Source organism: Necator americanus, chromosome II (genome assembly GCF_031761385.1).
Source record: "Necator americanus strain Aroian chromosome II, whole genome shotgun sequence".
Classification (NCBI taxonomy): domain Eukaryota; kingdom Metazoa; phylum Nematoda; class Chromadorea; order Rhabditida; family Ancylostomatidae; genus Necator; species Necator americanus.
In genome coordinates this window covers 4,526,390-4,542,248 of record NC_087372.1, presented here as the reverse complement: position 1 = coordinate 4,542,248, position 15,859 = coordinate 4,526,390, and the positions used below count along the sequence as shown (strand labels likewise).

Below are 15,859 nucleotides of genomic sequence, written 5' to 3'. Positions count from 1 at the left end.
ACGATGTTGGCATATCCCCAAACGAAATGGAGTGTGAGTAAGAGTGCAATCAATTCTCCCAGTGGTCCTGAAGAACAGCGCGGGAAGCTGTCTTGCCGATCAAATTTTCCTACAAAACTCTTGTCAACCTGTTACGTATGCGAGGGAGCGGCCGATCAATCATAAATGCTCCTTATGCAATGTCTCTTGCTCTTTCACAAACGCGGTCCATATGACTTTGCTCGCAAACGGGCGTTTGCATGGATTTCTCCACTTTTTGAAGAAGCCACGTTACCAAACTGAGGCAAACGTGCAAGGAGATAGATATGCGGAGGAGTCGTAAAGGTGAAAAGCAACGCTAGCAGTGGCCACCATTACGAAACGGTTGTAACACCATCCACCTTTCGCGGCATGCATGCAAAGTTATTGCACACCAATTCGACGCCGGGAGACCCGTCCCACCCTATTTTACAGCTGTCTGGCGCCGGCGCTCAATCCGACGCCATGAGACCTGTCGCACCCTTTTTCGAATTTCACACAGACGAACACATACATCCACACGCTAAGCTCGTTATTATGTACTAGTCTGAATGTCCGGCTAAAGCCGGACTTTTTTTGTCATGTTCTCTTCGCTCGCCTTCACTGATCAATTAGTCAAAATTATTCAGAAATTAATAGTAGTGGAATTTTCTATAAAATCAGAATTCTGTTTTCCAAACAGCGTTTTGCTCTGTTTTTTTTTGCTATAAATAAAGGCAAAAGATTTCATAGTTTTCTCTCTAAACGCGTCAGATTTACATTTTGAGAATATGCAAAGTTCATCTTCAAACACTCCTTCTTTACCAACATAATATAGACACAATTTGAAAGTATCGCTCAAAGTATGGGTTTTTTGCCTGTTTTGAACTGAACGTGAACAAAATCGTAGTGATAAAAGTAACGTTCCTCGTCAGATCATGTAAACTATTGTCCACTATTTAAACAACCGGTTTCATTCGCGTTTCCACTTTCTGAAGAAGGTATGTTACCAACCTGAGGCAAACGTGCAAGGAAACGGATGCACGCAGGAGTCATAGAGGTGAAAAGCAACGCGTGCAGTGGCCACGGTTACAACGTCCCATTTACCTTTTGCGGGTGCACACGGAGCAGTTGCGTACCGTTACCGCGCCGTGGGACCCGTCGCAACCCCTTCTATAGGCATCTAGCGCCGGCGCACCAATTCGACACCCGTGGAACCGTTGAACCCCCTTTTACCGCTCTGCGACGCCGGTACAAATTTGGAATTTCGTTAATTTCGTTAATTTCGTTTCACACACACACACGTGACGGAGTAATTCCGTTTTTGTATGGCATGATGATTTAATTTGCTCTTAGACTCGCTCTCCGTTCTCGTTAATGGATTCTCACAAAATAGTTCTTAGTGTGGTATCTATTCTCGACACCCGTGGAACCGTTGAACCCCCTTTTACCGCTCTGCGACGCCGGTACAAATTTGGAATTTCGTTAATTTCGTTAATTTCGTTTCACACACACACACGTGACGGAGTAATTCCGTTTTTGTATGGCATGATGATTTAATTTGCTCTTAGACTCGCTCTCCGTTCTCGTTAATGGATTCTCACAAAATAGTTCTTAGTGTGGTATCTATTCTTCATTCGCAGCACTATCTTTTTTCTTGTTCCTTTCGGTCTCATGAACGTTATCTCTTCTTCAACGACACATCTCGAAGAATGAAGATGACGGTATCGCCAGCAAAAAAATGGTCATGGGAAATTTTGAATTTGACTTAGTTATCGAAAAATCTTCGCATATTTACCACGACAATGAAAGACGTCCAATGACCTGCTCTAATCGTCCGAGGGATCTCTACTTTTTCTGCTTGACAGTTCTTCTCAGTATTGCATCTTCTCCCAGATCCCTCTTCCGTGAACCATTGAGGTCACCAGCCCATTTGTCACTTGTCATACTTCCATGTTAGTGTATGGTGAAGCAATGAATGATTGTAATGAATAGAACATTGCCACAAGATATTTGATTGGATTGCAGCAATTTTCTTCTGCAGCGGCTGTCTCGATCTGTACCACGTCCTAAGTCATAGATTTAGTACCCAAAACACGGCCGACCTTTGGCCACGTGTTACTTTCTTTGTCTACGGAATGCACTATATTATTGATCACAGTAGCGATGCCACTGGCCACAAATTATACAATTTTTTATGGTACCGTTAAATATTTTGGCTTTTTTACGCTGGTTAAAAAATCCATGAGTCGTCCATTTCTGGTGCAGGTTAACATGAACTGATACACGTCAACAGAAGTTTGTTCTGCACTTTTTGGCTCTCAGAAATGTCATGCTCCGTTGACAAAGAGTTCTTCGGACCCACTCCAGTAACTCTATGATGGAATGTAATAATTAGTAGTCAAATTTAAAAAATTAGCTCCACAGCTCTAGAATCTAAAATGTCTGATTGGCAAATGCTATTCGCCAGATCATAGCCAAACTGATAGTTCTCGTCTTCCGCTTGTGCTGCTCTTCAGGCGCATTTTACAAGAGTTACCTTCGCCACGTAACCTGGTGGTCTCAATATTTCCGCTGAAACGAGAAAGAGATCAGATTGTCTTATTTTCTTTATGTTCACGTCTCATTTTTGAGTTCGTGTCGATTCTCAATATGACTACCTCCTGGCTTTGTAGACATCAAGGCTGAGGTAGAGTTCATCGTGAAAGGCGCCACAATTGTTGCTTCCGGGAGTTCCGGTAAAAAGCGTTTATAACTCAAAGCTTGCAATGAATACGCGTCACATATGTTGCAGCTGCGCGTCTGCATGTAACGCACACTTACGACACACGCACATACCATGCACACTCCTAGTGTGCAGTTTCTTTACCAGATGTAATCTGCGCATGCATGTACATCTAATACTCTAACTTCAACGTTTCTTTCATCTTCTCTTCCTCATCGACATCGCTGACTGTACCTTCTATCATTCTGTATTGTCGCGCACACATAAACATGCGAATCATGAGGTGCTATCGAAAGGAATTTTGAAGCATACTTGTGTCGTTTTTAACCGGTATCTCTCCTAAGACAGTCGGCCTAGTGGCCTAACGAGGCTCGAATGTTGTGACGCTAATAGATTTTTACCAAGATCTACAAGGACCATAGATCTTTTGATATTGTCTGTGAGCCAGAGTGTGTCCGCACGAACAGTCGCTGATTTCTCAATGAAACGGGATATACCTCATGCCTGGAGCTGCACAAAGAAGGGCTCTTTATACTCCGGTATGTGAAAAAACGGATTGGGTCATGTAAGGTTGTAAGCAGGTCCTTGAGATTAGGGTTGTTCTTACCCAGATTAGTTGAACTTTTATCTCTGCTCTTCACATTTATCTCCCATCTAATTATCTAATCCAGTCTACATTATGAATTCCCAGGCAAGCTATTATCATATTGTTCTGCTTTTTGTATACAAACTACATACTTCCGACTCTAGTGTCATTATGGGCGCATGTCCACTTTGCTGTGCAGATGTAAATCTCTGAGAAAATCATACAGTAGGAGGTGTGCACTTCTTCAGAAAAGCATGTAAAAAACAAACATGTGAACATATAAACCTACGAAACCACAAGATAGGAAGCATATCTGACGGGAACATAGAAATCTAGAAGACGTAGAATTCAAACGCAGGTTATGTTATTTTGCACGTTGCAGTGCTCGCGCGGGGTTTCTAGTATGCGCATACAACAACTTATATGACGGCTAATCGGATCTTCCGCAAAGTTTCAGCTTTGTAATTCTCTTCTTCAGCAGTTTCTGTATGCAGGTGTGTGGTGTGGGAAACGAAACCAGAATTCGAATCCATTAAGAGTGATTCCTCACAAAAGATGTTTTATTCATTCCTAATGAGATTGGCTCTGGGATTTTCTTCTTATTTCAAAGAATTCCACGTTTTCCAGAGCACAACAATTTCTTCTCGATTTATCTGTTATCTGTACAGAAAAGATAAGAAATAGGTTTTCGGAACACTTCGTTTTCAAAAATCAGATCTTGAGGATGTTTAACTGTTGGAAGAAATGATTATGTCCGGACCGGATTAAATCTAGTGTAACCAGTCAGCAGCTACAACGGACACCCAATTTCATGTAAAACTTACTAAATGAAGTTGCCTCGCAGAGGTTAATATACGGCAGAAGACAGAACATTGTTAGACTCAAGTATTGAAGAGGCTTTGAAGACATAACATGTACACTCCTGATTCTGAAGCCGAACAATTAAGGGTTGCAAACTGTGAAGGTTCTAATTACCAACAACGGCAATGTTAGGTCTGGCGGAGATTGGCAGTAGAAATGAACCTTACTGCAAAACTGTAAGCTATTAAGTAGTAGATTGGATCTAAGTGATGCTATCCAGAATTATCAGAAACAGATAGAGCGAAGAAATGAACTGCTGCGGACGGATGCTGATACTGCCACAGTCTAGTCCTCCCTCCTTTGTTTTAAACTGTCACTTCGGGAAATCAAGCCAAGTGAAAGACCCCCAGAATTACAAGCATAAGTGATTTCTATGTAGAATGCTTCTCACTCCACTGTATTTCTTCCCAGATTACGGAGTAATCCTTATTTGCTCTTCTCTGACCGAGTATACATACTAAAATGTAGGCGCTCTGTTATTGTATTTGTGTTTTATAGCAGATGTTATAACACAAGGTACACAGGAACACAAAGTAAACTCCTTTTTGTCTCTTACCTTCTTTTTTTCTCTTAACTTCTCACATGTATATCAGTTTCAGGAACAGGCGTAGTAGTCAGTGATAAGAGTGAAGAAATAACTTGTTAACATACTTTCTTCACATAACTGCGGATACTGTGTTAGAGAAACAAGAGTGAAGCATACTAAGCGCATACAGTTCATTACTAATGCGTAATGCGGATTGAGATACTTTGTATCCTCAATGCAGAAGTGAAAAGCGTGCCGCCTACCATCAATCGCAAAACTAGTATGGAAATGACGTTGCGCATGGTTCGTAACCACATAACAATTGTAGATCTGCCTGCAATCCCCATACCAATTTTCAATGGGAAAATGGGTATAAAAACTTTTGGGCCTTATTTGATGCGAACGTTCACAGCTAGAACATCACTAATTCATAAAAATTTCGATATCTAGTTATAGTTGAGGGATAGCACGAGAGAAGAGATAAAACGCTATCCTCTAACAGAGGTTAACTATAATCCAGCAACTCAAACGTTACAATCGAAATTCGGTGATAAGAGCAAATTAATACAAATCTTGCAAGTAAGACTAGTAGGGCTAGAAACCCCAGCTGCGAAGAATAGCAATATAGGAAAGCAACGTCGAATACTTGAGTACTTAATTTCTATTGTTACCCAGCTACAAGAAAATGGGTGATACTGCAAAGATCTTTTACAAACCAAAAGTTGTTGGCAAAATTTCAATCGGAACTTCGGTGCAGATTGCTAAAGCGGAAACTGTGGGGAAATGAATCCGCGAACGAATGAGCCGCTCATTCTCTCGTTGAAGAGCTAGATGTGCTCATAAAACAGAGGAACGCGTCGCTGAGATGTTGCAGGAGAGCGGAAACTATAGGCATAAGCCACAAAGAAGCTTCGGCTCCTCGAATGCTCTTTAATACGATAATCAGCTGACATGCATTTATTGCGTTGCCAGAAACCATAACTCACTACGGTTTCAAAAGGCAAAAGCAATAAATGAGCGGGAGCAATTCTCGAAACAAAATTAGCTGTGCCTTAATTGCGCGAAAAGTGACCATTTCGTGAAAGATTGCGTAATTTCCTGCTGCTCCAAATGCAGAGGTAGCAAAAACCACTTTTTATTAAGCCCAAAAAGACCAGGTCAGCCCAGACCACAAATACTGAGTGCCCTGCGTTCATAAGCGGATATACAGTTTCCGGAACGAACAACCTCCGAATGGAAGAAAAGGTGGCGCTCATTAAAGGTCAGATGTTTTCATTCTCAGGGGGTAGTAAAGGTGAAGAATGGCAAAGCTAATGAGGACCAAAATATGCAGGTACTCTCAGATAACGGTCCTGCTCTGCAAAGGCTCCAATAAGGAATTTATACGATGCTATTATTTTAAAGATCTGGTACGAGAAAAATAAACAGCCCGATGTGATTCTATGCAAAACCGATGTAATTTCGGAGCCATGGAAAGGAGTGACATTAAGTGACGAATATAAGCATAACTTCGATTATGGTATCCACCCTTCCAAAAACACTGACAATGCAGTAATAAAAGCTCAGATTGTGCTTGAATGGGATCTGAAGTGGACTCTTTTGGAGTCCCCATATAAGCAGCACTTTTTTTCCTTCGTGACTTTACGTTATACCATCACGGTGGGAGTGCATTATTACAACGCGCAGGGCTGCTGGTCTCAAAACCTCTACTATTTCGGCAACGTGCGAGCTTCTCACATGCAAAGATGAACTTACATTTTAAATTGAAGAGGCCGATGAGCAGAAAGAGCAATGGGATAATTATTGGCGCTTGGTTTGGCAAAGGTTCAAGGCTATACTGAGCCGAATCATGTTGAAAAAACATCGGCCGCAAAAGACGTACAAAAGTTTTTTAATAGCTCTAAAACCGAGCAGTAGATATTACGTATGTAATTATCTTCTCAAGAATAATTACAGTACCTTGTTTGAGAATTACAGTTTCGAGGAAAGCTACCTATCCAGCGTGAAACTCTATTCCACGACCAGGATAAAAGGTGAAGGAGTTCTGCACCTGCGATGAATACTCTACGCAAGTACATTGTTCACCGCACCAAGCTGTAGTTACACGATCGCAGATGTAGAAAAGCATTTTTACATGTACCTCTTTAAGAGTGCGATCGAGTGGCATTTTCCGTTTCTTTAGATTAGAGATACGACGCAATGACCAGTGAGGAATCATCTAGTAACATATCGCCTCACTAGGGTGCCTTTTGGGCTCAATGTAACGCCTTTCCTACTTGCCAATGCAATTCGCTTCCATCTTCAACACAGTGTAAGCGATCGCACTTCGGCAGAGGACATCGCAAAAATATTTATGTCCATAACCTAATATTGATTGTAAAACATCCGATAAGATTGCTCTTGAATCACAAGCAGTATACAGTTTTCCTAAATATAAACATGGACTTTCGATAATTCTTGTCCAACAGTCCTAACGTGCGAAATGCCTTACCCGAGAGAGATCATTCCTCTAACATTATTTCAAAAATTTTGGGAATCGTATGGAACTCGAGATCACACTCTCTAAACTGTTGCTGCAACTTTCCCGTATGCCTTGCTAAGACCAAGAGCACCATAACCAACAAATAGTATTTATATTTGATCCCTTTGAATGGCTGGTTCCTCTATTAGTGCGAGAAATGCACATGTGAGAGCAATTATGAAAGCGAAAATTCGTTTGGAATGAATAACTGTAAAACCATTACCAAATGCAGTGAAATTAACCGATAACTAAAGCAAAAAGATTTAAGTATACTTCATCGCAGCCCATTTCAACTGTAGTTTTGCGCAAGATCACTTGTGCCCTACATGAAGTTCAAGATAGGCTCCACAGGAAAGCAAATTTTAACAACAGGGAAAGAGACCAAAGATCACTCAGAGAGTCTCGCGATACCTTTCCCGTGTGTGTTCTTCAAACAACAAGATGCTAATCCAGCTGTAAATGCGAAATTCTGGCTCTTTGCAAGCGATATATATAAAACGGTACCTCGCTTTCGTGAGAACAGAACTAAATCTAACATTTCTCTTGCACAAAAGCAAGGTATTAAGGAAGTTCGAGAGTTGATTAGTTCTAAACAAATAAGGTTATCCACAAGGGATAAAGGTGGGGAGTTTGTGGTCATTCCACACCAGCTAGATATTGCAATAACAGAAAGACACTTGCAAGATACCTCACTATATCGTCTATCCTCCGTTAGTGTGTTCATGAAGAAATCCCGTTTTTTTAAGCGAGCAATGGGTCAGGGTAGCAAAATCCGCTGAGTTTCCTCCATCTTTCATTGCTCGCCTTAAGATTGACCTGTCCAGTGCTCTATCTCCTTATCAAGATGCACAAACTCCAGTCCCGCAGCGATCTGGCTTCCACTGACCCTGCTGCATTCAAAGTAAGACCTATAATTAGTAGTTTAGGAGGTCCTACGGATAGGGATAGGGATATGGTTCCTAAACACAATATTTGAGCAAGTATTGGGCCATATACCTGCTCATTTAACAGATACCCGTATGTTCTTAGACCACTTGCGCGCGGCACACCCGATAAGAGACTGTGTCATGGAGTCATTCGGCGTCGAAGTACTGTATACGAATGTATCTAATGACTCTCCGACACAGGCTATGTTCGAACTGCTAAAAGAAAACATAAGAACCATCAGTTTATGCGGATTATCAACCTCCCAATTGATGGTTCTTCTCAAGGCGTGCCTCGACTGCAATATCTTTAGATGGTCCGGAAATTACTTTGCACAGCTTAGAGCTTTAGCTATGGGGAAGAGATTAGCTCCCACCTTAGCTATTTCATTTATGGCCAAAATTGAAGCACCTGTTCTGGAACTACGTCCGTTGTTCTACTCTCGGTACATTGACGATTGTTTTGTCTTCAGCGCCACCAAAGCGGAGATGGACAAATGTTTTGACTTGTTGAACCGACAGTCCGAACACATAAAACTTGCTAGGGAGAAACCACAGGGCAACTGGCTTCCTTTTTTGAACATCCAGGTTGGCATCTCAAACGGTACGTACCAAACGAAATGGTATCGTAAGCCCGGTAATAAAAACATTTCGGTTCATTTTCTTTCTGCTCATCCATTTCATATGAAGAAAGCTGTGCTTAACAACATGTTCCGCATGGCAGGAACCGTTTGTAGTTGACCTGAGGAGAGAAAGGAATCGTTAACTTTAGCTCACGAAATTGCTGTTTTGAATGGTTATGAAATCCGAACGTCTGAAATGAGACGATACCGAAGTGAACGAGCCCGGCAATTGGAAAACCCCACAACAGATAGGATACCTTTCTGCTTTCCTTACATCTCCGATGAAATGAGCGCTGCCACTAGGCGGTGTCTGAGGAGAGCAGACCTGGACAGCTCCGTTTCGGTCATTGAAATACCACCCAACAATTTGAAACATTAGCTAGTTCGGAATCGTTTGTACGATACCATCTGTGCAACACCGAACTGTATTATTTGTCCCACAGGTAGACCAGGAGACTGCTTGAGATCTGGGGTAATCTACCTGATTTCGTGCACGAATTGTGGCGACGAGTATAACGGTGAAACGCCACAACCGCTGTATGTCCGCATCAAACAGCACGTGAACGGCAAGAATGGGTTACGAGAATGGACACCTTTAGGTGCCCATAGAACATAAAAATACGACGGAGCCGATTTTGAAATTAGGGTCCAAATCTTGGCGCACGAATCTATAACCTCGGCTCGAAAATCGCTGGAGGCATTTTGGATCCAAGCCAAAAATCCTAAAATGAACCGCAAGGGCGAATGTCTGACGATAACGCGGGAACTCGCGCCATATCTCAAATGGTTCTTCCGATCCGAATGTGACATCGAACCATTCGCCCTCGTGATCGACCAGTCAGCGGTCCAGGCTAGACGTCTCCGATCTAAGGTGAGCATTCAATGTGGTCGCTAAACGGGTGATTGAAAGTAGGCGTGGAGTTTATCAGTTTAGTTGTTGAAAGGTTGGTCGTTTAAATTGTAGATTGAATTCCCCCTTTTCAGGCTCTGAAGAAGGCGATATAGTTTTACGTTAGCCGATAAATTTGTTTAACAAAATTGAAACTATTTCCCCGTCACTTTCTCCGAACGAATCTTTAAGCAATTGCTATTTGTACACAAGTTGTCAGCTGCTGCTGTCGTGAATCAACTTTAATTGTTATTTGATGATGAGAATCATACTAAAATTTGTCCGAATTGCGAGAACACAATTTCTTAATGAAATTTTATTACTAGAAAAAAATGGAAACGGGTAAATGTTTGCTTTTTTCAATTTGTTAACATGCTTGTCTTCTTTCAGTGAACTACTCCTGCATTGCAGATCTTATACAACGTACTCAGAATTATTTACATTTTGGTCCTGCCTTGTCCTGAAAATTCATACGTTTACGTTTCTTCTCTTACAAAAATCATGTATGTCGATGAATTGCACTCTTAAAAAAAACTCTCTGGCCGAGAGCTCTTGGTTCTATGTAGATTAGGTTTAGTGAGAGGTAGTTATTGAATTTTTGCAAGCGAGATATCAGCTCATCATGTTAGGGATGAGAAGAAGAAGGGATGTTAGGGAAAAGTTCAAAAATTTACCAGTTCGTTTTCTGGAATTTGGCTGTAAAAAGTGGAGGTTCTACAGCGAATTCGTTTGTCTTGTCTTTATCCAACATCTAAGGGTTTATGGTAATCTCAAAGAGCAGGATAGGACTTTATTCAGTGATGTTTGGCGAAAAACATATGTTTGTAATCTGTCTTCAATGTAGACGTCTGTTTTAGAAATAGCGAAATTCATATATGTTCACTACTTAGCCTTGCCTCATGCGTTTTTTAACTGTTAACGGTCAGCTGCTTATACAGTACGTTTGAAAAGTATGTATCCATCCTGAGATTTTCATCAAGTTGAAGTCTCTCTCCGGAAAGTGTGCATTTTTGCCGAGAAAATCCTACCATACATAAAAGACTTCATGTGCTCTTCGCTATAACCACTATGCCGATTTGCGGAAGTTTGTTCTTCTGCTACCAAAGAGTAAGCTCAAATCAAAGACCCCGAGGTTACCGGGTTGACAAACCGAGCTCGCCAGATCGGTCGCTCGCACGGTATGCGTCAACCGGTACCTCCAGGATCCTCACACCACTTTCTGGCCGTCCTTGTGTGTTTTCAAGTCAGGATGACCAAGTGATTGCATGTCAACAGTCCGCGCATGGTAACGAACTCGACGTTCGACACCATGCGCGGGCTGTTTACCAAATTCGCTGTAAAACTAGCCTCATTTTCTCAAGGGGAACAATTTGGTGGTCCATCAGGTCGAATCAGCAGACAGACTGCGTAGAAAGTCCTTCATCTTACCAAATCCCATGAGCAGCTTGGATCAGAATTTGCGCACAGGAATATGAGATAGTCTGGAGTACAAAGGTGTGCTGTAGTCTAGCCTCCTGCCCTTTTTAAAAGTTAGAAGACGGCCGGCACACGTTCTGCAGCAAGGAAACGCTGCAGTTCATTTGTCAATCAACCAAAGCTTGGCTCCAGCGACACCATATTCAAGTAATAGACTGGCTGGCGCGCTCTCCTGACTGTAACCCTATGGAGAACATATGGAAGGTAGCGGCTCGACATGTCTACCCGAACAGTAGACATTTCAGCACCGTTGAAGAGCTGACCGCAGCGATATCAAATGCATGAGAAAGCATCGACGACGACGTGGTCCAAAACCATGTCATTACGCACATTACGCATAATAGGTTGTTTGATGTGATAAGAAATCGCACACTCGACTATTGAGTTAAATAAAAAAATTATTTTTTTTCCTAGTGTATACATACTTTTGAAATAAATTTTTCCAAAAAAGTCCCATTCTCGTTTGAGACAAAAACTTTTCCTAAAATAATTAGCCAGCTATTTTCTACCAGGAGGAATCTATTGAGATTATTTCGGTTCAGCAGGAACGAGTGTGAAACACGAAATCGTCAAATTCAGGGAAATACAAACTTTTGAAACGCTCTTTATTGCAGTATCTAAATCTAACTTCATTTCTGGCAAAAGTTTGCATGATGCGAGCCATCAAATTGAGAATTGAACAGGTCCCCATTTCACTAGTTATCAAGGTTAAGTAAATAAGCACTAGCAAGGATGGTTTACTTTCTGAATTAGAATTTGCTGAATGTATTAGGTTCAGCACAAGATGGCTTCATTACTCACCCTTGGCCCTGGGCGGATAACGTCTTTTGTCGATATCCTTTATAAAAGAGAGATTTTCGAGGTGAAGGTGAAACTGCAGCGGGGGACTTCTTAATCTTCTTCGGAGATTCTTGTTTCTGAGCTGAGAGTCTCTCGTTGGATAAATCCTGCGATTGAGAACTAATCCCACGATTCCGGGCTGGCTTAGATTTTTTGCCCTTGGCCGTTTTTGGAGATGCTTGTTTCTGAGTTAGTAGTCTATCATTCGAATCCTGCGATTGAGAGGGTTGTTTCCGAACTGTAACGGAGACATCTTCGGAACGAGATGCTTGCTGTCGAATCGAGACTCCTTTATTAGAGGAATCTTGGTTTTGAGCAGAGGGCGCCATTTTGGAAATTTCTTGGATTTGAACTGAACGATTCTGCGATGCAGCTGGAGAACCAGCAACTGGCCGCGGCTGCTTCTGTTTTTGACTCTTTTCACGGGAATAGTCACAAGAATCGTCGTCAAAGCCTTCCGCCTGTAATATATAAAAATAAGCGTACCTAGATTTGTATTATACATAATTAGTGGATTATGTTAAAAAAAAAGAGTATTTTTAGATGTGACACCAACAGTTACAAGTGCCACTCGCTGTTTCTCCTCCTCCGTTGGCATTCTATAGGGATCATGCGCCACAGTGCGCGTCCTTTCAGGTACATAGCGAACAACTGGTGCAGACACTGCGTTCAGCTCCTCTTCAAGGAATCCATGGTCGCCAGGCAAATGTTGCGGACAGATGTTCATTCTAAAAGTTGCTCCGAGTAAGGAATACGATCTCGAAAAGATAAGTGGAAGTAAGTGCTGTTGTTCATTCGGATAATTGAAACCCGTTCAAAAGAATGAACAAAAATCAATGAATTTTTGAAAATAAAACGAGGTGATCATTGAGAGTATGCAACCTTCTAGAACAGGGTTGAACGTGTGATGGAATTTTTTCATTGGATTGTCGTAAAGGAGGAGGTTGCAAAGGAAGAAAGTCGTAAGAGAGTGTGGGATGGCGTGAGCTGATGGCGTCGATGATTCCTCTTGAACGTGGATGCAATGATGGGATTTGTCTGCTCTCAAAAGTCTACCAGACGATTTCCGTTGTCTGAGGTCTGTCTCATAGGATAGAACCATTTTCTAAGGACATCAGATTGTTGTTGTTCAATTCCCATCTTCGCATTCGCAATAATTCGGACACTAACTGCCTGCCGGCTTGGTATCTTGGATATCAAAATATTCAGCTCATCATGAAACGCGTCCTTGTTGTGATTCTCCGCGATCTCCGTAGGTGCCTGAGCGCTTACGGAGATCGCAGACAACCCCTGAACCTTCTGTAATTCTTAGCGTTTTGCTTTTTTTTTATTTTCTGTATGTTCTGTATATTCTGTATGTTCTGTCTTCCATGTTCTGTATTCATATGTATTGTATTCTTTTTTCTTCTCTTCTAAAATTTTACCCTTCCATGTTCCACTAGTAAGAAAATGAGTGGAAAGTGTTTCACATGCGTAGAAAGCCTGCGGTGTGAACTGTAAAATCTTTTTTACATAAAACTTCAGACATAGTAGGAGGAACGGGTTTCTTCACCCGCGCTAGTGAAAACGGAAGGATATTTGCGCTTCCACTTCTAGCTGTGAGACCCAAAGGTTAGTCGTAGGACTTCTCAGAATTACAGGTTCAAGGGACTGCACAGAGAGGGTGAAATGTCTTCTTGGGAGCGTCTTGGTCTGGACCTATACCAACGATGGCTACCAACGAGTTTTTTGTCACGAGAGTCAGTGTGTTTGTGTGTAACGAAACTTCAGAAACCAGTAAGGCAACTCCAACGGCATCGGTTTGGTGCGCCAGCGTCAGGAATTAGTGAAATGAAGGAGGCGAGTAAAATCAAATCCTCCTAATACTCTCTAAATGTAGTACTGAGGGAAGAAGACTATGTAATCATCATTTCATTTCATTACCGTTTAATCAATGCTTAGAAGACGAAGAGGCCGTCGTTAGAAAAAACACAGGTTTAGCTTTACAAGAAATGCCGCCAATTTAATTTTCTATTAATCATTAGAGGGGAGCGGAGGGTGCACCGCGAGAAGTCTGATGTCCGACGTTAGCCGAACGTCCATTAGTACCAATGTTTGGAAAAATGTGTTACCAGCCAGAGATGCCGGCGAAGCCGGCAGCTTGTGCCAATTTCTAAATAAAATTGAAGAGCAACATGGGGCGCAAAATGTAGCTTAGTGGTTAGAATGATCACACGCGGATAGAGAAGAGGGGATCGATAACTCTTTCTCTCTAGTGAATGTGATTACTTTAGTAGGAGTAAACTTTAAACCTTTTCTTTTCTTATGAGACATATTCTAATCAATTTACCAGAAATAACCTTGTTAAATTAGAATCTCGCAACGTCCATGATGAGATTCATCACTGGCGTTGCAATCAACATTTGAATAAAACACTTTGTTGAAATGCCTAAACAAGACCTACATGCTGGGATGTGCTTGCGAAAACGACGACATTTGTGTATAAACATGGCACCATGTCGTTTGTTTCTTAATAGTTTTTTTTTTTGAAGAAATTCACATTAAGCGCAGATAAATAAAAGCCTCACCTTTGTTAAATGAGACGGAATGCACGATGCTTGTTGTCCCCAATCAAGCATAAATCGCATAACATAGAGCATTTCGTGACGATCTAGAGGCGCACCGTTGCATGCTTCTAAACAATAGCTTAGCAATAGCGAATGGAAGACATATCTGAACGTTGTGTGACCGATAAAACAAAAAAGGTGGGGTGTAGTTCTTTTTTTCGTAGCGACGTCTAGAATATGAGTAATAAGAATACAATAGAGAATATCAACTGATATTTGGATGTCCGATTTTCATAGTGTAAGGAAATCAATCCGCCCTAGTGCTCACCAAGCCTCCCATCCCACCGGAGTCGACAAATTGGTACCGGCTCGCCTAGGAAGATAAAAGCACTGACTTGACACAAGTCTAAGCCTAAGCTAAGCCCCGGAATTCATTGTATAGGCCAGTTACACGGTGTTGAACCTCAAACGATTATGAATTGAGGTGAACATGGTGGGGCATTCCAAGCGGATTGATTAACGCCAGAAAATTTACCTTTAACTTTAACTTTAAGGAAATAGTCTCTTATTTCTTATAGAAGATCATTTTTATTACTTTCACGCGTATTCTGGGGATATTCAGAAGTTGGCGCTCGGCTGTCCTTCTTTCGAGTATCATGTCATCAAAGGTGGGGCGGGGTTGGCCGGAGCGCGAACGTTGCGCATTGCAACATAAGCCGTCATAAAAACAGCATTCCGGGGTTGTCCGTTTTCACCGACACAGGAAGAAATGGACGGAATCACCTCCTTCCCGCTCCCCCTCTCCATAATCTACGATCCCGTATACGAATACTCCACCTTAAATCGTACCAGCTCAGATTTGTGGGGTGATGCCTTTAAGAACGGATATGCCGTGCGTCAACCATGCCCTCAGCATACATAACGGTGCCGTGACTATCCCACGCTTATTTCCCTCTCCTTACATAAACAGCCCCATAAATTGTATTTCTGATTTCGATCGTGATCCTGTTCTCCTATGAGTGTTCTCTGTGCTGTATCCCGTATTCTAACCAAAAATTTTGATCAAAGACGGATCGATTCTATCGAATCTGTCTGTTGTGAAAGCATAGCATGTCTGTTGTTAGTCTTCCTCAGTGATCAGCAACGATTACAAAAACTGATCAAACCATTAGACGCCACGGGGACATCTTTCGCTCTCTGATACTTTCTCCTTCCAAAAGCTTGCGTCACTGAAACGCATTGCTTCTTCCAACCATTTTCCCTATTTTGCAAAATAGTCCTTTTTTCTCCTTTCTTCTCCCCTAAGCTCACCCAACAAATCACTTATAGGACTGAAAAAAACAAAA

The 15,859-nt window shown here is 41.8% G+C and overlaps 2 protein-coding genes across 5 annotated transcripts in view; one reads left to right on the top strand and one right to left on the bottom strand.

Moving 5' to 3' along the window:
• The window catches only part of RB195_016848 (uncharacterized protein), a gene marked incomplete at both ends in the record, with an annotated part of 76,481 nt that overhangs the window by 44,086 nt on the left and 16,536 nt on the right, over window positions 1-15,859 (bottom strand). Inside the window, 7 exons of one of the 3 annotated variants that reach the window (XM_064183577.1) lie at window positions 4,133-4,236; window positions 4,288-4,335; window positions 10,079-10,111; window positions 11,929-12,428; window positions 12,524-12,695; window positions 14,411-14,475; window positions 14,535-14,641. In XM_064183577.1, the coding sequence (XP_064039456.1) occupies window positions 4,133-4,236; window positions 4,288-4,335; window positions 10,079-10,111; window positions 11,929-12,428; window positions 12,524-12,695; window positions 14,411-14,475; window positions 14,535-14,641 (1,029 nt within the window). Of the gene's footprint in view, window positions 1-4,132; window positions 4,237-4,287; window positions 4,336-10,065; window positions 10,112-11,928; window positions 12,429-12,523; window positions 12,696-14,410; window positions 14,476-14,534; window positions 14,642-15,859 lie in introns of those variants that run through there. The other 2 variants (XM_064183574.1, XM_064183575.1) reach the window with 2 other exon arrangements.
• RB195_016849 (uncharacterized protein) lies at window positions 8,413-8,880 on the top strand (the record flags this gene model as incomplete). 2 transcript variants are annotated; one of them, XM_064183580.1, is made up of 1 exon in its annotated part: window positions 8,413-8,880. In XM_064183580.1, the coding sequence occupies one exon, from the start codon at window positions 8,413-8,415 to the stop codon at window positions 8,878-8,880; it is 468 nt and encodes a 155-aa protein (XP_064039457.1). The 2 variants fall into 2 exon arrangements, with proteins under 2 accessions (XP_064039457.1, XP_064039458.1); XM_064183579.1 differs by having other exon boundaries at window positions 8,494-8,880.